Source organism: Engystomops pustulosus, chromosome 2 (genome assembly GCF_040894005.1).
Source record: "Engystomops pustulosus chromosome 2, aEngPut4.maternal, whole genome shotgun sequence".
Lineage (NCBI taxonomy): Eukaryota > Metazoa > Chordata > Amphibia > Anura > Leptodactylidae > Engystomops > Engystomops pustulosus.
In genome coordinates this window covers 65593693-65614475 of record NC_092412.1, presented here as the reverse complement: position 1 = coordinate 65614475, position 20783 = coordinate 65593693, and the positions used below count along the sequence as shown (strand labels likewise).

Sequence of the window (20783 nt, the reverse complement as noted above, 5' to 3'; positions counted from 1 at the left end):
TTATAATGGGAACAGCATGTTATAGAGCAATAGCTGAGAAGATTGATATGTAGTTTTTTTTTAATAGATTCCGTATCACTGGCATATTCTTTTTTTAATTCTTTATATTCTACTCTTTCTCTTTGTCATAGTTTAGTTGGTTGAGTCACTAAATGTATGACGACCTTGAATGGTGGCATGCAGAGTTAGCTGTCAGTCACAGACTAAAACTGGCCACTAGACAAGTCTAGAATCTGCAGGGATTTTGGCAAAATTTTGAAATTTATTTATTTTTTGCTGTTTATTCGGACCAGATAAACCTCATTATAATGCAATGGAGTCCGTTTAGTTCTATTGGTTTTTACTACCAAAAAGGAGGAGTTACATATTTTTTAAATAAAATAATAGTGTAATATACAACAAACTTTATTTCATATATTAAAAATCATAAACAGACACAATTGATGTAATCAAGAAGAAACCAACAAATTAAGTCCAAATAGGCTAGCTCCCATCCACAATATACCATGGCTCAAAATACAGTGATATAACTCTTATATGTATGAACCTGTGGATCAAATCAATCGACAAGTTTGTTACCCATAATATTGTTGTTGACCACGCGTTTCGCCCACGCTTCCCCACAATGTTAGAATTCATATAAGAGTTATATCACTGTATTTTGAGCCTGATATACCTGGTATATTGTGGATGGGACCTAGCCCGATTGGACTTAATTTGTTGGTTTCTTCTTGATTACATCAATTGTGTCTGTTTATGTTTTATTGTGTCTGTTTATATCCTACAAATATCTACAATACAGATTCCCTTGGATTAGACTATTTAATTTTTGGCCTTTAACCTTTTATGCTTTCCCGACCTTGATACGGAATACTATGGTGCTTTATGAGTTTTTTCTTTCCAGTCTTTATAGGGAGAGCATTTTACCAAAATTACTAAATCAATCCAAATGATAGTGACAGTGTGAGCAATGGTCAGAGGTGTATAGTAACACGTTTTATCTGCTATGATAATGACTTTGCTTCTATTTCAGCAGATGGAGAGAAAGTTTCTGACAGCAAGGAAGCATCAGAAGAGACAGATAAGGAAGAGACCGAAGTAAAGAATAAGGTAGAAAGAGACATTGGAGAAGGCAACTTGTCCACTGCGGCCGCTGCTGCCTTAGCTGCTGCTGCTGTGAAAGCTAAGGTGAGGAGGCCATCTGCCCTTGCATTTGGCAAGATACTGAAGGTTTGAGAAGCTCAGATAGACGTTGTGTTTTATCATTGAGCTGTTACATGATATGAGAAGTATCGCATTGCCTTCTCATCACAGTAATGAATTTTCTTTTATTAGCACCTGGCAGCAGTGGAGGAGCGCAAGATCAAGTCCCTGGTGGCTTTGCTAGTGGAAACCCAGATGAAGAAGCTGGAAATTAAACTGAGGCACTTTGAGGAGCTGGAAACCATCATGGACAGAGAGAGAGAAGCTGTACGTTTAAATGGCTCAATCTTTCTTATTTTATTTTACTCGCCTGAGGACAAAGTGGCGGATTTTATAAATGACATCTTGCAGCAATACTTTACATTGAAGGTCCCTCTCATCTTGGCCTTAACCCTTTACACCATTTAATTAAATAATCAAAAGAAAGGGGGCGACTTCCTTCGTTTTGACCACTAAAAATAGCCAACTCCTGCAATATAGTCCTAAATAGATCATTTTATAAAATATTTCATGGCGGCATACATGGAAGACTCCTACCAGCCTTCAATACAGATGTGCATCTTGTCTTACTGTGCATATAAGAAATCCTAGATTGTCACAGTGTCGCTCATTGTCTCAGTTGATAATTTGGTTAAAAACTTGGTGTTTACCAATGTTCTTCAGTAATCTGGTTGTGACCCTTGGTCCAAGTATCTGTAACCTGAAATATGGGAAATACAGTGTATGTTTATATATTAATGCTCCTTATTATTTCTTAGCTGGAATATCAGCGACAGCAGCTTCTAGCAGACAGACAATCGTTTCATATGGAGCAGTTGAAATATGCAGAGCTGAGAGCTCGCCAGCAACATTTCCAGCAGATCCAGAACCAACACCAGCAGCAACACCAGGCTCCACCTGGTGGGCAACCGGTACCACCCACTGCTCACTCCATCCCAGTGCCACAAGCGCCGGTCACACCTGGACCTGGAAATTCAGCAAGCGCTACAGAGGTGATTGTCCCGCCAAATGCATCTTCATTGCCGCCACCAGTGAATAGTCAACCGCAAGGAGCGACACAACCCAGTCCAGCACACAGTGAGTGACCCGATTTATATCGTCTTTTTTTACTTGTTTTTGTTTTTAATGTGTGCTTTTCCTATTTTCATCCCGACCATTTAATCAAGTAGCATTATTGGAAATTAGATCAGCTCTAAACTACTATTCAGGATTAGTCATTAATGCTGATCTGCGTTTTTACACTGGTTGGAGCCACAAGAAACACCGCTGTGTTTGTAGCCTATCTGCCACACTGCAGAAACAGCTCTTATTGCCTCGATCTGAATCCATCAGTCAGTCCTGTATCAATTTCCAGTTTGTTAAATGTTTTTTTTCTTTTAAATATTTGAGCATTGATAAATGATGATTTATCTGAATTCTTTTTATACAGGTTCTGCCGCATTTACAGGTCAACAAACACCTACCCCAATGATCCCAACAGCAGTACCAGTTCCTTCCCAGCCACCGGTGCCCGGTAATCAGCACCCCAGCATGCCTCTGCCTACTCCATTTAATATGGGTAGTGACTTGGTAGACTCTTTTCATCACAACCCTTCAACTAATCCTTACTCGGTTCACCATTCCATGCATGGCTCCTTCCCTCCAACAGCATGCCATGTTGGAGTGCCACCTCCACCTACATATAACCCTGCCATAACCATGTCTCCTGCCCCTCCTAACTTGCCGTCCTCCCTGGGTTCAGCTGCATTTAATAGCCCTGCCATCGTAGCCGCAATGCAGGGAGGTTCTGCCATCACTTCCAGTCATGTGCCAGGTGAGCAGAATGATGGTAGTCATTCATGGACAATTGCTTTAAGGACAGGGAATTTTTTTTTTGCAGTGTAAAATGGAGTGAAGTCTGGTAAAAACAGACGACCAGGCTTGAGTCTGTGAATCCTGGACCATGTGGGGCCTGATTTCACATAATGACCATAGTGTTGAGGTCCGATTGCTGATAAGTGGGCAGGAAGGGAATCTGTGCATCATATATTGCTGTGGTCTGTAAAATCTGGCCACGCATGACTTAGGATTCACAGACTGACCGTATGGTAGATTGAATGAGCTCTTACATAGATGGGAACATTATTTATTAGGAGTCGTCTTTGCCTTGTACCAGGACAGGTTCAAACACTGTGCAATCATTACTATGAACCTACACAGGCCACAAATCTAGCGTCCATGGACTAATTGTGGTCATCGGTGTGAGATGTCTGCTCACACCCCAATGACCGCCCAAGCCGAAAACACTGGCAGGAATAGGACTTCCTCTAAGTTTTACAGACCAGGGAGTCTCCATATGTTTTTTCAGTTCATCTCATTTTTGAGATTTGGCAACACCTTGAATGCTTGGACAAAAGCTATTTCTGCAGTGTTTCAGGGAGCTATATCCTGCTGAAAGAGGGCACTGCCGTGAGGAATTGCTGTTGTGATGGTGGGACTAGGTCTGGGTGTATGGGTACGGCACATGTCAAAAAAACCACCACACACCTAGACCCTAAGGCTTCCTTGTGGAGCAGAGTATCACACTTTGGAACACGTTTGGTATACCGTAGAAACATCATTGACTACTTATCACAGTATCATCCTAGTTCTCTTATCCTTACATCTAGATCATAAAAAACAATCTAAGGGCAACACATTTTTGTAATTTAGACTTTTTATGTATCTGCACCAACGTTCACGTTGCCGCATGACTCACATAAATGCATGTTCTTTCTCATACTTACACTCGGGGGCGCTGTGGACATGTCATTCCTTCTCATCTCTGTAGCTGCTATTCTATAACCACAGATCCTTTCTGCACTAATAGATATTACTCATAGATTTACTCATTTCATTAAGTGAAATAACTTATTACATTATACTCCTGGGGATCCAGTTCTGACTCTCCATCAGTCCTCCGGGTCTCTGTGTACATGCATGCGCTATGTAATTCTGTTGTGGCCTTCATGATGCCAGTTGTACAGCAGATGACCAGCACTGTGACCACCAGCCATATTAGGGGATACAGAGTTTTTGGCATACAGAGATGGAAAGGCAGAGCTGGATGTCCAGGGCTCACACAGTCTCATAATATACATAGTTAAAGGAAACCTAGCATGAGGAATCTACTATCAGAAGTAGATGTGATGGCGGATGCCTCCTCCCTGCCTCTGCCCTAATCTGTAATTTTATAATCCTGGAACCTATCATGTTAAGACTTTATTTTAGTAATATGTAAATTAACTGCAAAGGCTATTGGGGCGTGTACTAGTCTGGCCGGGCACTGGGAGCTAAGGTTACTCCACACCCCAGTAGCCTCTGCTGTTAATTTACATGTTACTAAAATAAAATTTTTAACATATAAGGTTCCAGGATTATTAAATTACAGATTAGGACAGAGGCAGGCAGGAGGTATCTACTTCTGATGGTAGATTCCTCATGCTAGGTTTCATTTAATATAGACTAATAAGGAAGGAAAGATGCAGCAGTGGTTATAATGTCCTTTTTGCATCTAGTATAAAATTTTCTCTCCAGTCTTTATATTCTGAACTCCTTTTTTTTCCTTCCAGAACCTTCGACATCCCTGCCTCCAGAACCCTTGGGAAACACAGTTGCTCCTGCCCAGCAGTAATATTGGGACAGTTCTATTATTGAGAGGAAATGGACAAGAGGGTAAAGTGGAAGAAGCTTGTGAAATTTGTATTTTTTTCTGCCACTATGTTCCCCCCAAGGCTCAGACCAGACATTGAGCTCTCCTGGGACGTGATGCCCCCTTTGTGTTATGTCCATGATTCATGTCATGTGATGACTGAGCTGGACCACAAAGCCTGCTGCAGCTTATACCTGGACAGCAACGTCTTCTGAGCGGGACATAAATGTGGAGTGAAGCCACAGCGGATCCGGAAGTAGCGGAGAATGTGAGTATCTGCAATAATTTGTGGGGGTAACAGGATGAACTCTGGACTGGCTGAGAGCTGACGAAGATCTCAATTCACAGCTACCAGAGTCACCGGGAAGAGGCGGATCCTTTCTATCATTTCAATGTCTGATAGAACCACACTTTATAGGGCGCCATGCCCCATCTATCTACAGACAATGAAGGAGATCTTTGTTTTTTTCTGGATTTTTCTAAAACTGTAAGTGGTTGCTGTAATGGGGATGATCTCCATCACTGTTTTGGTGTAATGGATGACCAGTACTCCTCGGATCAGAACTCCTCCAGGTCAATAATGTCGGAAGCTTGTTATTCCAGAGGAGGCAGAGCTTCTTGTCGCCTCTTTGTTTCTGTAACTGATGGAGAGGAAGTCACTCATCCCCAGCATTGATAACCCATGTGATATTTCTTGCACTGGGGTTAAGGTCATTTCTTGTTGAATGCTATATCCCTGTAGCCTTTGTACAAAACGGGGAGATTTTACAAAGGGGGATGTTCTTCAGGAGACGAGGGCCCGTTTGTGTCGGTGGAAGAAGAGGGTGAGCAATTTTATATCCCTGTGGAAGGATGGCAACAGGGAGTCTGTCTCGCTCTATAGTGCACTATTTGACCTATTAGTAAAATATTTTAGCTTTTAACTATATAAGCTTTTTTTTTATTTTGAATCATTGTATTTTAAATATTTTTGGGAGGTCAGAGGTTCAGAGTGCACTTTATTGACTGGAGGGTGGTTCTTGTTTTTTACTGGAGAAGAGGAGAAGGCGTTGGGGGACATGCTGGCACATTGAAAGGTCTCCTCGTTTTTAGGGTGAGTACTTTATCGACCTCCTTTGAGCTCTGATAACCACCTGGTTCTGACCCCCACCCCTATGTCTGTTCATGTTACCTGTACATTATCCTGTGTCTGCATCAGTTCCCCAGCCATGGGGCATTAAAATCTTAAAATTTATAAAAATCAGTGTGAAAATTCTTGTCTTCTTGAGAAAAGACTAAAGTGAGATGCATAATCCAGCGGCGCAACCATAATGTAAATGTCTATCGATGTCCTTGGTGGTATATCATATGCTATGTAATGGCTGCATGCTCTATAAACTTAAAAGCATAGCCACTGCTACAATGACTGAATAGGATACACATGATGTCTATGTCCACGTTGTACATTTATGCTTATCCCGGACTGTTTCCCATTATCCAGCCCATAAAAGGAGGCCTCTGCATTTGTCTCTGCCTCAGGCCATTTAAAGTGTTCATGGAAACATCCTCCCTCCTTCCAACATGGAGGGACCCTGCTGAGAGGAAAGGTCCCCCCTCCTGGCTTTATATGTAATACCAACTCCTCTATTTAACCCTTTGATTCTACTACTAAATATGAACACACATGAACAAAGCCTTGAGCACAAGACTATTACCTGAGCATAGATCTCCTTAATGTGTGATCATTTGCAACTGGCTTTTAGAGCTGCTAAATAGGTGCATTGCATTATAGTTGTTATATATATATATATATATATATATATATATATATATATATATATATATATATATATATATATATATACACTGTAAATGTATCTTTAGTGCATTATATATTGTATATGTATCATGTACTTGTATAAGTTCTGGGCTTCCTGCTTTCCCCTAATCAAATAAGATGTGATGCCTCACCCAAAAAGATGTCATGTATTACTGGGGTGGAGCACGCCCGGTATTGTTTAGTTGTGAGGTGTGCACCACAACACTGACATTGGACACTACACAATGCAGTGTTTCTCTTTGTTTCTCTGTGGTTTGCATTTGTGTAGAGAATTATTAATGATCACATGACAGAAGGAATTCTGTATTGAAGGCTGACAATGGTAGTTGTTAGAAGGCTACGGTCACAAAACCAGTAGTGGGGGATTTCGGCATCGGGAAGAAATTCATTACATGGATTAGGAATGTTTTGTACATTGTCAGGATAGGAGCAATTTCTATTTTCCTATTGTCCAAGTGTGAGGGCCATGCTCCGTAGAAGGCAAGTGCTTGCTTGAATAATGTCCAAAATGAAACCAACCTTTTATATAAAAGATCTGTAAGTGGTGCAATCAAAAGCCTTGTTTTGTCAAAACTTAAAGGGAACCTGTCACCATATTTTACCCTATTAAACTATCAGCCCCCTCAGGTAGAGTGTAAAATGTATGTTCTAGTATTCCCTCTTTTATGTAAAATCTCCCCTTTTACCCTATAACAAAATCCTTTAAAGTCATTTGAAAATGAGCAGAGTAGAGTCATATTTTGCTTGACATGAGTAGAGTAATAGTGCTAAATGGTAGTGTCACTTACTTTTTGTGCCGTTTTAAAGAAAATAATTTTATCAGGAGATCTACAGAATTAGAGGTACAGGCAGTTACATCATAATTTGATTAAAAATCTAATTACATCTGTATCTTAGAGTTTCCAAAATGGAGATGAAATCTTGATATGAACCGATATTAGTATTGTTTTTATTGTTGCTGCACAAATAGTCCCAACATATGATCACTCCTCTTTCCCCTTGTTTCAGCTCTCACTAGCTGCTTTTGTACTTGTCTTAATGTAATGTATGTGAGCAGTTTATGGATTATTGAGCACCGTGGAATTAATAATTGCTGATCTATTCTACAACGGACACACAAACTATCATGATCAGGATTTTATCAATGATTGTATTCCAATTCTTTCAATACTTAAAGGACATCTACCACCAGGACTGTATGCAAATGAGCCAGAGGGGGCTTCAGGCTCCATTAACACATATGGAGCCCCTCAGGCTCATTTGCATATAATCCTTCATCCTGGTGGTATGTGTCCTTTAAAGGGGTTTTCCCACGAACTATAGTTAGGCCCTACCCACGGGATAGACTCCGACTGATCAGCAAGTTAGGCCCTATCCTGTGGATAGGGCATAACTTTAGTTGATGGGAAAACCCCTTTAATGGACAACCATCTAAAGGAAATGAATAGAGAAATAGTCAGGAGCGCTTTAAAGATCATGTGGTTATATGAAACAAAAAGAGTGAAGGTACACAAGAGCTTACAATCTGCGATGAGAAAGGGGTGACGTAGCAGGTATTGAGCTTGTACAATGGCCCAACCACTCTTTACAAGTAAGTATCATCTGTATGCTGTATATGCTTTTCCTCTGTGTATGAGGCCAGTAGTGTCTCCATTATAGCCGCTACTGTTATGTATGATCAAAAGAAAATTCTATCTGACCGGAGCTCACAATTAATTCTTCGATTTTCCTTCTATTCCAATATACCTACATATGAAACTTCTTTTAGCTGGTGAAAATATTCTGACTTAAGATTTAATTGGGAATAAGACACCATTCAGACATGAAACCGCTGCTGTTGTTTTTCTCCTCAAATATCCTCCATAGCTCAGCTTGTTATATAGAAAAGATATCTACAGAAATAGCGTAGATGGTTTCAACAAATATAAAATTTTAATTCTTGGTTCTACTCACATAAAATTGGTTGAACTTGATGAACAAGTGTCTTTTTTTTCAACTGTATAAACTATGAAAATAAGGTAAAAATGTGCATATAAAAAAATCAATCCACGAGGACGCCAGTCATTGCCCAAAATGTATGTATGATGGCTAAATATAGTATATAGCTAGAGGGATTGTAGCAGAGTGGTGGGAATCTGTATAACACAGGGGATGTCAGTGTTGAGGACACGGGAGGATCCTGATCCCTGTTTGACCATATTAGGAGTCTGTAGAAGCAGGAGAGGAATGTCTTCAGCCTTGTGTTTATCTCGGAGATCTGCTCTTACCAGATGGAGGAAGGAGGCAGATGTTTTCCTCGTGTAGTAACTATAAAGTAACTTTACTTACAGTGCAGTCTTATATAAATGACTTGTATATGCACAGAAATCCACGTTCAGGTATAAAGAGGCATTTTCCAAAATAGATGATTGCCTTTACATTAATAGCCTGTAGGAATGAGGGCAGGGACATAAGGCTCCAGCATCCCGGAGCTCATCTGTTTAGAATCAGGCCATGACATGGCACATTTTCCCTGTGACCCTAACAGGCTCACACATAATTGTATTACCTGGATTATTAACAGAAATATATAATAATAATTTGATAACCCCGACCCTCTGCCTGGCCTGTACAGAGTTACTTTACTTTGTATTGTCATCTCCATTCGTTTTTACAGATAAAAGTTGGAGAAGCAGCTATGTTTTTCAAACCCGGAACACCCCTTTACGTAACACTGTTACTGATAGCCATCCAGTTGTTATTTCTTGTAAAAAAAAAAATTAAAAAAAACAATTTAAAAAAAATTAACACCACCACTACAGGTATAAGCATTAGTAGGCGTGCAACCATTAGACAAGGAAAATGGAAGCAAAATGCCATCTACACGAATGCTTCATTTATAATAATTTCCTAATTAAAGAAAACAGGAATGGGAACTTTCCATATGTGCGAAGGCTGGTACAGACTTGCAGTACAGTTGCCTGTGTAATCTGCACACCATCTGCCTATGTGATTCATAAGTATACCATGGTTTATGGACCTCATTATCTCTGTGTGTGTGTGTGTGTGTATATATATATATATATATATATATATATATATATATATATATACACACATACATAGTTATATCGTTCTGTTCCCCCCCTTTCTAATGCGTAGCACAGCAGCCAGCTGCCTTTCTATTCACCTTGTGATGTAGGTGTGAATTGAGCTTGACTTCCCGTTGTTATGCTCACATTACTCCTTACCTACTGGATATGTGGTAATTCAATGGCCACCTGGCTTTATGTCTTTAGGGAATGTCTGATGTTGAGTAGACTATGGCCAGAGATGCTGTATTTTTTTTTTTTCAGACGACGTTCTCCCAATATCCCTATAACGATGCCCAACTTAAGGACAACTCACTTACATCCTCCCTCTGGATGCATTACTTTAGTCCCAGGCTGCAATGTGTCTGTGATAAAGCTTTATTGATAATACTTGTTCCCATGACAGCACAAAATTTTTTTTTTTATAGCCAATTGTCACTGGGACAAAAAACAAACAAAAAAAAACCATGACAGTTATAAACTTTGTGTACCGGCTTACAATATGGGTAATAGACTTTGTATGTAAACCCAGGACTGCCTGCATTAGATGTCTGTGCATTAGTGGAGTTTATATCTGTAGTTTGTCCTTCCCACATTAAAGGTTCCTGTAATGTTATACTAGATTTCTGTGTAGGTCTGTACAGCGCTTACGGTATGTTGCCTCATTCTCCATTAAATACCAATATAAATCATATGTGTGAAACCTCATACGGCTTTCATATATGGAACCATACAATCAACGTTGTGTGCGCCATCTGATAGTTTTATAACCGTATTTGTAGTAACGATATATCATTTTGATTACGTGAATGGTTATTTGGACCAAGAAGAATTTTACTTTTCTAGCAGACCCATATTCAAAAGGTCTCAAAAAGTAGAGAAAACCAGACAACTTGGTGATAAATTACCTTTTCTATTTCTCAATCTATTCATGAAGGTGTAAGGTCAACAGATATCTAATGACCAGTATGAAAATGCACCAATGTTATGGTTGGAACAGAATTCAAGGGTCCTCTTCAAAGGATGGCAATAGCCCAAATGAATGGTTATTCTAGAACACTGGTCGAAAGAAATCGTGAACAGAACCCTTTGGCCACAGAATATTATTTTACTGACAATATGCCAGTTCTCCAAGCATGAACTTTTATGGAAGAGCTGGGACAAGTAGCTGTCATGTATGCTTAGAACAAGGAAGGCCTGAAGACATCCGGCTCCGAGGTGCACTGCATGTACCGGATACACAGGCCGGAGAATAGCACTTATGATTCAAACACATTATTTTGTATAGAGAGCATTTATTTTGAGCAGACCTCATCATATACAATGCAGTTGTAACCGCTTATTGTTCCTGTCAATGATTTCCATGGCTATACCAGTTAGTACAAAGAAAATTCATAAGGAGGGTTTTTGAAAAACACAGAAAAAAAACCATGAAGTTCTCTTTATTTGGCGGGTGGGAAGATAGAATAATTTACTATTTGAGTGGCGATACAGAGACTCCAGATTCTTTTTGCCGTCATTCACTGGAGGGGCGACATCAAACCTTGTACTATGGGCATCAGCTTCTTCAGAGAGATGGACGAGCAGGATATATAAAAGGGGAAAGCTTTAAGGACCCTTTATTATGTAGCCTAACTGTCCCTCCAAGTAAAATAGAACAGATATAAACATTAATACATGAAGCTGCCCCTCTGGTCTGTGTAGTAGATACAGTTAAGAAGATTCAGCCGTTCAGAACCATCCGGACAAGTTCTGCAAAAGAAACAAATATGGGAATTATTATCAAGCCTAGGATCTGCACGTGGGCTGTGTACCCAGCTGCTTAGCATTGGACATATGAACAACTTTTGAAGTCTTGTATTGTCCAAGCTTGGGCAGAAATTGCTTCAAAGAGTTGGTTCATATAGGATAAAGCATGAGCTCTATGAGGCCTGTAAACCAGCGAGCGAGCACACAGTCCCATAAAGGGGGGGGGGGGGGCTGGGAGTCGGAGGAAGAGCTCCTATATTGGCAGATGGGGCTACAGAGACACACAACTTGAATCAATGTGAAATGTATTCTATTTACTCTTGTAACATACATCCTAATTACCTTGGGAGCCAAATACCGTGGATATAGATAAATACTGGGAAGTTCATTATTTAAAAAAAACGAACAAAAAAAAAAAACGAACAATGGCTGAGCGGTCAATAATTATGGGTAGACACTATGGAACTAAAGTGGAAAGACAGGTCCCTTGGTCTACACTGCAACTATAACTTCTCATAATTCACAGATTAATTAGCAAAGTCCTAGTAAAATATATATTGAAGACGACTTCTATGGAATAGTGGAATGTGTCACCCATCAGAAGAACCATAGGAGCCCCTCTCCCAGATCAACAATCTATTAAGCCGTACTACTCATTAACGCATGTAAATCTACTGCAAACTAAGCAGATGTTGAATGGCACAAGCAAAAAGGTTCATCTATTATCTACAGAAAAGTATGAAGCAATCAGAAGATTGCCTTCAGGAATGAAGCAAGAAGTTCCAGAACTGCAGGAGAGGGGGAAAAAAAAAATTCACACACAAATCTAATCCCATACTGCTGCCTTACATATGACATCCCATCACATAGATGGGGAACAATCAGCCTTTTTGGTACACAGGGGCTGAGAGTTAGTTTTTCCAACTTCCTTTTACTTTTATGAATAAAAGGAGCAAAAAAAAAAAAAAAAAAAAAAATCTTGAAACAAGATTATCCTCTCACGTGACACATCCATAGTCTTTTTATTCACATGTTAAGTGAGCAGAAGGATCACTATGAAAACAAGTACATAAAGTTATCCCCATTTTTAAACAAACCTTGGATGAATCCATAGGGCAGTGTGTGTACACTGTAACACTGCTAGAAAATGTATAATTTCTATAATGCAGTTGTTCCCTCGGTAGATTCTTGTTCCATGCTCCCCCTCACTTACTATATAATACATCTTCTGTCCATCTTGCCAGCAAGGCTGAATTCAGTAGAGAATGCGACTATTCAGGAAGAGAGGGAGCATACAATCTATTCCTAGCTCTATATTCACTCTCGCCATTAATCTTATACATAATTTGTTGAAAAGCAAAGAGTATTATTTGAGGCAGATACTAAAATCACATCCGTTTGTAGAGCAAACTGTCCAGTTGCGGCGGCTTTCCATCTACTGCTCGCACCCGATAACTACACACATCGCACCACACTCATTCATCGCAGCAGAAGCAGCTTTCTGCAAAGGGAGGCTTCTTTGGCAGAGTAGATTAAGATGTCGCTTTAACAAGTTAATTTCTCTATAGTTGCTAACTAGTAAGATGCAGCTCTGGCACAGCAGAGAGCATGCAGAGACATGCCAAGACATCCAGGAAATTCAAGAGGCTTAGAGAAGGGGAATAAGAGTCAAAAGATATCACAAACTGAACCAGATGATGGAACCAGCGTACCAGGGCGGTGAGGTCAACACATCATGATGTGCCTGACAAAGTCTGTGGGAAGGAAGATTCATCAGATACACACCAAATAACCCCATACATTGTAAGCAGACCCACATTTACCAGTGGACAGCTTTCTAACTTCAGTAAGTTACTAAATGTCAAAGCAGGTAAAGTTTAGTGTGACCCGTGTCATCGAAGTGTGAGGTCCACGTGATGATGTCAGGAGAAGAGCCATAAATCTATGAACTAACCAATTAAATATAAGCCTGAATCCATAAAATGGCATCACAAGAATATTAATTGTGCAAAATATTCTTGTAAGTGTTCATCCGGCCGTTAGCCATGTTTAGGACTCATGTGCTACCAGAACAAATTTACTTGTCAGTTCTAAACGACTGAATTACGTTATTAACCAAGATGAAGAATGCGCTCACCCTCATAATTAATGCATCCATTGCCATCTTCTTGGCCATTCAGTAGCATTTCCACCTCTTCTTCAGTCATCTTTTCTCCTAAAAAAAAGTGTAGAAAACAGACAGTTTGCGCAATTAATAGGTCGTATGGAAACACCTTTACATGATGCATTTTTCTACAGCCTTGGAAGTTGCTGGAGCTTTGCTATAACCAACAGTCAGGACACAGATAAAACAGATCTACACTCCCTTCATCTACATGGGAAGCAGAAGAATCAGCAGAACCCATATAGATAACCATAAAGATTATACCCAAAGTTTAGAGGAATCAGGACTACAAGGTCTCACTTCTAGTTACCTAGTGTGACAAGAACATGACGGATCTCTGACCCCATCACGGTGCCATTGCCTTCCTTATCGAATACTCTCAGACCCTCAACAAAGTCTTCTGATGTCCCCTGGTCCTTGTTCTTGGCAATAGTTTGCATCATAGGTAGGAACTGATCAAAGCCAAGTGTCTTGCTGTTCAGCTCTGAAAGATCAAAGAAACTGATTACTTCATAGGGAAATGGAAAACTATGGAGAAAAGAGTTTAAGACCCATGGGAGATATGCCAATCCATGCAAACTGATACATTAGGTAGAGAAACATCATACACTTATCGCCTGTAAGAGCAGAGTGAAATAGCTGTACCAGTTACCAAGTTACATTACAAACATCTACTGCCGCCAATCTTATGTGTAGAAAATCTTCTAACTCCCTTCCAGATATTGGGAAAGATGAAGATCACAGGAGATAATCCCCTGCCAGTGGTGCCCAGTAGTCATTCACTTCATATACACTGATCAGGAATGTCAGGAGAGGTCGCCAAGTGTATGGGAGCCTTTAGATGGAAATTACTCACCGTCAGACTTGGGGTTTCCCAAGACTTTGAGAACCTCAGCGTTTGTAGGGTTCTGTCCAAGAGCGCGCATGACATCTCCACACTGGTTGTACAGGATCTTTCCATCTCCAGTGCGATCAAAGAGGGCAAAAGCCTCTCTGTAATCTGGTGTAAAGAGCAGATACAATAAGCCATTATAAACAAATATTCATCAAATGCTTCCAGATACAGAGCAGTTATTGTACTACAGATAAGGATTCTTATAAAAAAAATATTACCCTTTTTAATATTATAGCCACAACGCCACCTCAGGGGACATTGCTCATTGCTATCCTAATCTAGTGACACCAAGAACTGGGTTTGTACATTTTGAAGAAAAGCATGAACTGGTTTATGATGGATTATACTTGGGGACTACTAAAGTCATTGACCTTCTTAATTTTGGGTCAAATGATTATATTACATGAATGGGGCCTCCTAACTGAGCCCAAACAGGAAACAGAAGGAAGAGTTCTATTATGGAGAGGCCGCCTTATAAGCATGTGCAGACTGGTATTCTGGGAAATATGCAAATATGTTTTCCAGGGTGGGAAAAGGAAAACAATGCCTTTTTCAAGGTAGCAAAATGAGGCATTGTTTTCATATCTCCCCCCCCCCCCAGGAAAACATATTTGCATATTTTTCCCAAACCCGGAAAACCAGAGATCAGACCTGCCCTGGCCAATGTATATATCCACAGGTATACAGATGTACACCCAGCTATACACAGTTGTTAAGTCTGACCTGCTGAACATCAAGTGCAGAAATAAAGCTGTAGTATCAGAAGAGAAAACCCCACAATAAACTAGCATCAGGAACCAAGGGAAAAATATATGTGGCACAATGTTCCCCCTTCTCCATGGAGAGTATATGTTCAGCATTCTTGGATTTTCCGTACAAGCATACAAAGAATCGCTCCACCGCTGTATCCCCAAAGCCAATACCCCACAGGGCCCTCCTCTAGCTTTCATACATATCATAGGAAGCTGTAATGTTTAATAATGGCTAACAGGGATATCCTGTAATGTTTGCTATTCTCTGTCACTCAGCTCCTGCGGGCAGACAAGTTATCAGACAGTCCGCCACTTCCTTCCGGTGGCACTCCCTGAATCCACCCCTCCGCCTGCATTCCTAGGAGTGAAGCCCAATCCATCCCACACACCTCCCAAAATAATGAATTGCCAGTCGCTACTTCCATCTGTGCCCCTGTCCTATGCTACATGAACCCTGAATGTGTCCTCCACCGTCCCTCGCCCTGATTTCCTAATATCTTGGAGACGCCTGGGGCACAGCATACAAGAATGCACAGAGATCAGACTCCCATCGTCCACTCCTCCTCCTCCCCCGGCTGCTCAGAATGAGGCTTTGTTACCATATAAGGCATCCACAAAGCAGCCAGGCGGCCATCTTTATGAAGAGGAAGGGAGGAGGGAGCGGCTACAAGGCAGAGAACTACAAGCAAAACACAACATCCTCCGAGCAGACGCTGGCAGCCAACACCTTATAAGGCTGGCACCCAACAGCCATGACATCAGACAGTATATGCTGTATACTCGCCAATACTGGAAGCTTATACTGCAATGTACATGCAGCCTTCAGCGAGTTTATCAGACAACACACAAGTAGCAGAGAAATAACATTGCTAGTACGAAGTGATACAAGCAGATGTGTCTGCAGTCATGGGGCTCATACACTGGTATGTAAAGTGTCCCATGCCTGCCGCGCGCTATACACACAACCTAATAACATCACATAACATACACTGCAAACTGCATGCAACTGAGAGAAAATAGCAGGAAAACAATCATGAGGTCTAACGCAGGAGCAATCTAGGGTTAAAAAGCAGATCACCCAGAAACAGCGCCCCCAGTGTGCACAGGTTGTACCTGGTATTGTAGCTCACTGTCATATAAGGGACTAATGCTGAACAGCAATACCAGTCACAGCCTATAGGCAAGGGTGGTGCTGTTTCTGGTTTATAAGAGAACAAAACTTCTTTTTAGTCCTGGAAAACCTTTTAAAACTTTGTGAAAATGTCAACATTAACTACAATAATGTAAAATTAACAGAATTCTCTGGGGAGAAAGACTGGTGCACAATCACTTTCATACTACTCCCATAGGGTTAGTGTAGTTATCATAGGGATCAGTGGAGAACAACCACTGCGGTTTTGGGCAGTGTGACTGCAAATACATATTATGGTAAAGAATAACCAGAAATATATATTTGATATATATATATATATCAAATAGAGCAGAACTGCAGACCAAAAACTTTGTCTGGCAGAGAATAATACTGTCAGCCTGTGTGTGTACTGGGGGATTGGTGGGGCAGAAGAACCGCTATATAAAGAATATAGGCAGCCATGACTTGCTGTAGATGTGTCTATGTACAGATATATTAGGATGACAGCATTTCACAACCAAATTTACCAGTAAAGAACAAAGATATCAACACAGGGCAAGAAAACAACACAAGATCATTAAACCTGATCACACACTTTATATAGAGGTCTCAGCCAAGGGATGCATTTCCCCTGAAAGAGGTAAAATCCACTGCAGAACCTCTTTGGTGGCACCTACCCTTCCTAAGGACAAGGAAATGAGACAAATGACAATCCTTATACCCCCAATAGGAAATCTATGCTTGTAGGAAGACCCCTACATACAGGGGAGTAACTTGAGGGGTTGTAGAGGCTGCGGTCGCAACTGGGCCCAAAAGGATAGGGTGTTACTTTCCCATATGAAAAAACTAGTACTATAAACCCTACATTATAGTCGGGGTCCTGACAGAGACTTTCTCCTAGGGCCCATCAGCTTCAAGTTACCCCACTTGCTACATATGAAATAGGTGTCCAGTCCTGCCACTCTCTAACGTGTGAGACCACCCGAGCCCCTCTAACAGATCAGTGACTCCACAGCCTGGACACACAAGACTACTAGATATTAGTATACATGGGGGTAAGTAAGGATGGCTGGGGTAGTAGTCCTTCACAACACACCGGTCACTTACCACCTATCAATCTGGTCACCAGAAGAAAGGAGAGACACAGACAGCAATGAGAAGAGCAGGCAAGTGCTGGAAATGGAGGAGGACTGGAAGAAGGAGGGAAGACATAGCAGCAATGATCCCTATAGAGCCGTCACTGGGAGCAATGTCACCACAACCGACTAGATCGTTCACTTACCGGCGACCTGTTCTTCGGAGAAGTCACTCTGGAATACAAGACAAGAGAGACGATTAGATCATCACTACAGACACCCACAATCTGTGCAGCAAGGCCGGGGTTACGTCATATCTAGACTGTGCCCAGACCAGAGGGGAGTCCCCGCACTGCCCGACCGAGACCCCCGCAATCACCACTCCCGGGAGCCCGCTACAGGAGGGGCAGCGGCGATACTTCAGGACGCAGGTGCCGGGCCGCAGCCCTTCCTCACCATGTTGTCTGCTCGTCCCTCTTCCGGAATGTGAATGCGGTCTCTGCCGGGGAAGCGATTTCTAGTTGTATCTACGTCACCGGCCGCGGCCTGACCACGCCCCGCCAGCAGCAGCCGCTCAGCCACGGCGAGGGGTGTTCTAGCGTTACCTACTGGCGCCATCTACTGCTCACATTCGGTATTACGCCATAAATCTACACCGGCGCTTTTATGGGTCTGGCTCACTGTGGGATTCATGATATGAGACATAAATCCTTGAAAGGGGAGAATCTCTTCTTTCAAATGAATCTTGAATTTTGTTTCTAGGTGCTATTGATCCAGAGATATTCAGGTTTAAAGTGAGAATATCAGGTGCCATTTTTATATATAAAAATCACTCCCGACGGCAGTTTAACAGTTATTATCTCCATTTTCCTAAAACTTAGTAACACAAATTTAGATTCAGGAGACTCTCTTCTTCCATAAGAAAAAAGAAGTGAGGTTCTATGTGTCACAGAGCCATAGATACAGCCCTCTGAAGTGTCCCCCTCTCCAGATTCTTAGCCATCGGTCTACAGGGAGGATTTGCTGCACACAGGAGCTGCTGCACCTCACAGATAATGGAAATATTCACTTTATATGTTACTACATTTTGAGAAGGAATAATATCAACTAATGTTTATGTTTTTAACCCTTCTCTATGCAGAACTATCTAAGAACACACTTTCTCTCTTATTCCCTTTTACTTTGTGATAGTTTTTTTTGTTGGGAAAATTGACTGATACGATGCACATTCGATCCTCTTCGCCTGATGTCGCTATTATATATTAACACCGCTACCCAGAACATGTCCATAAAGTTATATGTAACACCAAAACCACACACATGTTCTGGAATAAAGTTTTTATTTCCCATCATCCTCCATTATTTACACCTATGTTATGACATTCTCACTCTCATTCTTATGAAGCGAGGAGGGTTCTGTTATTGTGCAGCTAATACAATGGCGCACATCTAAAAGTGACTTTTATTATCTCATTAGAGAGGTTTATTGATATATAGTTATTTATTTGGGTGACCATTGTGTAAGGAACATACAATGATACATCTGTGTGAATTTTCTGCAGTTCCCATTGCTGCATATTTTGGTGACTATCCACATGTGGGGTATGTATGATCTCCTCACAACTTACTGTTTTAGGAAAGTATATTTTCTTTATATAAGTATCTGGATTTGTACATCTTTTAGAGGAAATTTTGAATGTTAACTGCCAAATGCATGGCCTGGTTGTCTGCTTTCAAAATTCTGTAGGTTTTATGACGCCTTTACTTTTTATTCTGTTTTATTGATATATTTTGCAGGTTGTGACTGTAAAAATTTCTAGCTGAAAAAAGATATCTAGTTATTACACTTTTAGTGATATTATGTGGATTTATTTATGTGAACAGATCAATGTGGGACATTTGTGAACTCTACACATGTCCATCTATTACATGTAGGAGATGTGAAGGTAAATATTTTCTGTTTGGAGCACATTTGTTGCCATCAAAGTCAAATTTTAAGTATTTTTTTGTAAAATGTTTCAGTTCGAATCAAATGCAATTTTGAAAATGGGGCAAGTGTCTGCTTTCAGAAAATATCGGTCCCTCTCCCCAATGGGCCTCACAGTCTAATCAACCTACCAGTAATTTTTTGGAGTGTAGGAGGAAACCGGAGGACCCGGAGGAAACCCACGCAGACACATAGAGAACATAAAAACTCTTTGCAGATGTTGACCAGCGCTGCAAGGCTGTAGTGCTAACCACTGAGCCACCATGCTGCCCATCAATCTCCTTATCATCTATCTCCTATAAAATTCTCCAAAATTACAGTTTGTTTTACCATACTGGGGTCTTACTGACTGTGACTGGTCATAAAATAGTTTTATTTTGGGGCCCCACTTTTAGTTTTGCCCAGGGCCCCACTTTGTCTAGAACCGGCCCTGGTCACACATTACATGTATGTTGGCTTCTTTACGCAGTACTTTGTGCAAAAAAGTTAGCACTATTTCAAAAAGGCGCAACGGATTTATCTAAGGTGGCACCCAAAAGATGCCTGTGTGCAGGACATATTTCAGGGACAGATTTCCTGCGTTTTTCACATCACCCAACAACCATATACCCATATTTTTTGATGCATCTAGAATGGGTCTTTAAAAAATGCAAACGAAAAAATATGCCACTAAGAACAAGCCCAATGAAAACAATGGAGTGCAATGCAAGTTTGGAACATCAAAAAAGCACCAGCAAAACTCGCACGTGGAAAGCGCCAGTGTGAAAGGGACCTTAGTATATCTGTGGAGTGACTTATGTGGTGCTCTTAAAATCAACATCCTCTCTGCACAACTGCAACGTCACACTGCAATCATTATAACTTCACGGCTGGGCCTTATTGCTACCCGAATTTTAAATGACAGCGCCCCAAAATTTTTATATATACCGCCCCCCCCAATATAATATATAGCTAATATATACCGGTAGTTCCCCATATATAGTGTATGTACAGCTATTTATACTACATGTAATTTTAGTTCATTTTCAGTAAAATATATAAAGATCGGTGCAGAACAGTCACGCACGGCCGTCTGCTCCATTAGTCTGATGAAGCTACGAGGGGTCCAACAGAGGTATGTGGGACCCTATCAGACCCCTCGTTTTCATGATCTATGGGGGTCTCATCACTAGGGCCAGTTAGGCCCTATCCTAACTTATGATTGTGAGAAAACCCCTTTAAGACAAATTTACCATTAAGGCTGGCGCCACACGTAGCGCTTTGTC

General features: G+C 41.0%; 2 protein-coding genes across 9 annotated transcripts in view; one reads left to right on the top strand and one right to left on the bottom strand.

Annotated features, from left to right (window-relative positions):
• The window catches only part of SMARCC2 (SWI/SNF related BAF chromatin remodeling complex subunit C2), a 29730-nt gene extending 23624 nt beyond the window's left edge, over positions 1-6106 (top strand). For 4 of the 7 annotated variants that reach the window (XM_072135071.1, XM_072135070.1, XM_072135074.1 and 1 more), the window contains exons 24-28: positions 1034-1188; positions 1336-1470; positions 1962-2280; positions 2633-3016; positions 4794-6106. In XM_072135071.1, the coding sequence (XP_071991172.1) occupies positions 1034-1188; positions 1336-1470; positions 1962-2280; positions 2633-3016; positions 4794-4855 (1055 nt within the window). In that variant the 3' untranslated portion in view covers positions 4856-6106. The remainder of the gene's footprint in view (positions 1-1033; positions 1189-1335; positions 1471-1961; positions 2281-2632; positions 3017-4793) is intronic. The other 3 variants (XM_072135076.1, XM_072135077.1, XM_072135072.1) reach the window with 2 other exon arrangements.
• A 5083-nt stretch (positions 6107-11189) lies between these two features.
• On the bottom strand, positions 11190-18164 carry MYL6 (myosin light chain 6). Of its 2 annotated transcripts, XM_072135069.1 has the most exons (7): positions 17988-18164; positions 17738-17765; positions 14533-14676; positions 13987-14160; positions 13650-13727; positions 13225-13266; positions 11190-11515 (listed from the first exon to the last, which is right to left on the bottom strand). In XM_072135069.1, the coding sequence occupies exons 1-6, from the start codon at positions 18147-18149 to the stop codon at positions 13238-13240; spliced, it is 615 nt and encodes a 204-aa protein (XP_071991170.1). In that variant the 5' UTR covers positions 18150-18164; the 3' UTR covers positions 11190-11515; positions 13225-13237. The 2 variants fall into 2 exon arrangements, with proteins under 2 accessions (XP_071991170.1, XP_071991169.1); XM_072135068.1 differs by lacking the exon at positions 13225-13266.
• Between the last annotated feature and the right edge of the window lie 2619 nt (positions 18165-20783).

Excerpts from the sequence above, each read along its gene's own strand:
- MYL6 (XM_072135069.1), bottom strand. The coding sequence starts at position 18,149 with ATGGCGCCAGTAGGTAACGCTAGAACACCCCTCGCCGTGGCTGAGCGG. Across the intron at positions 17,766-17,987 it reads AGGGACGAGCAGACAACATG|AGTGACTTCTCCGAAGAACA; the intron begins GTGAGGAAGGGC and ends CTTGTATTCCAG. Across the intron at positions 14,161-14,532 it reads GGGAAACCCCAAGTCTGACG|AGCTGAACAGCAAGACACTT; the intron begins GTGAGTAATTTC and ends TTGATCTTTCAG.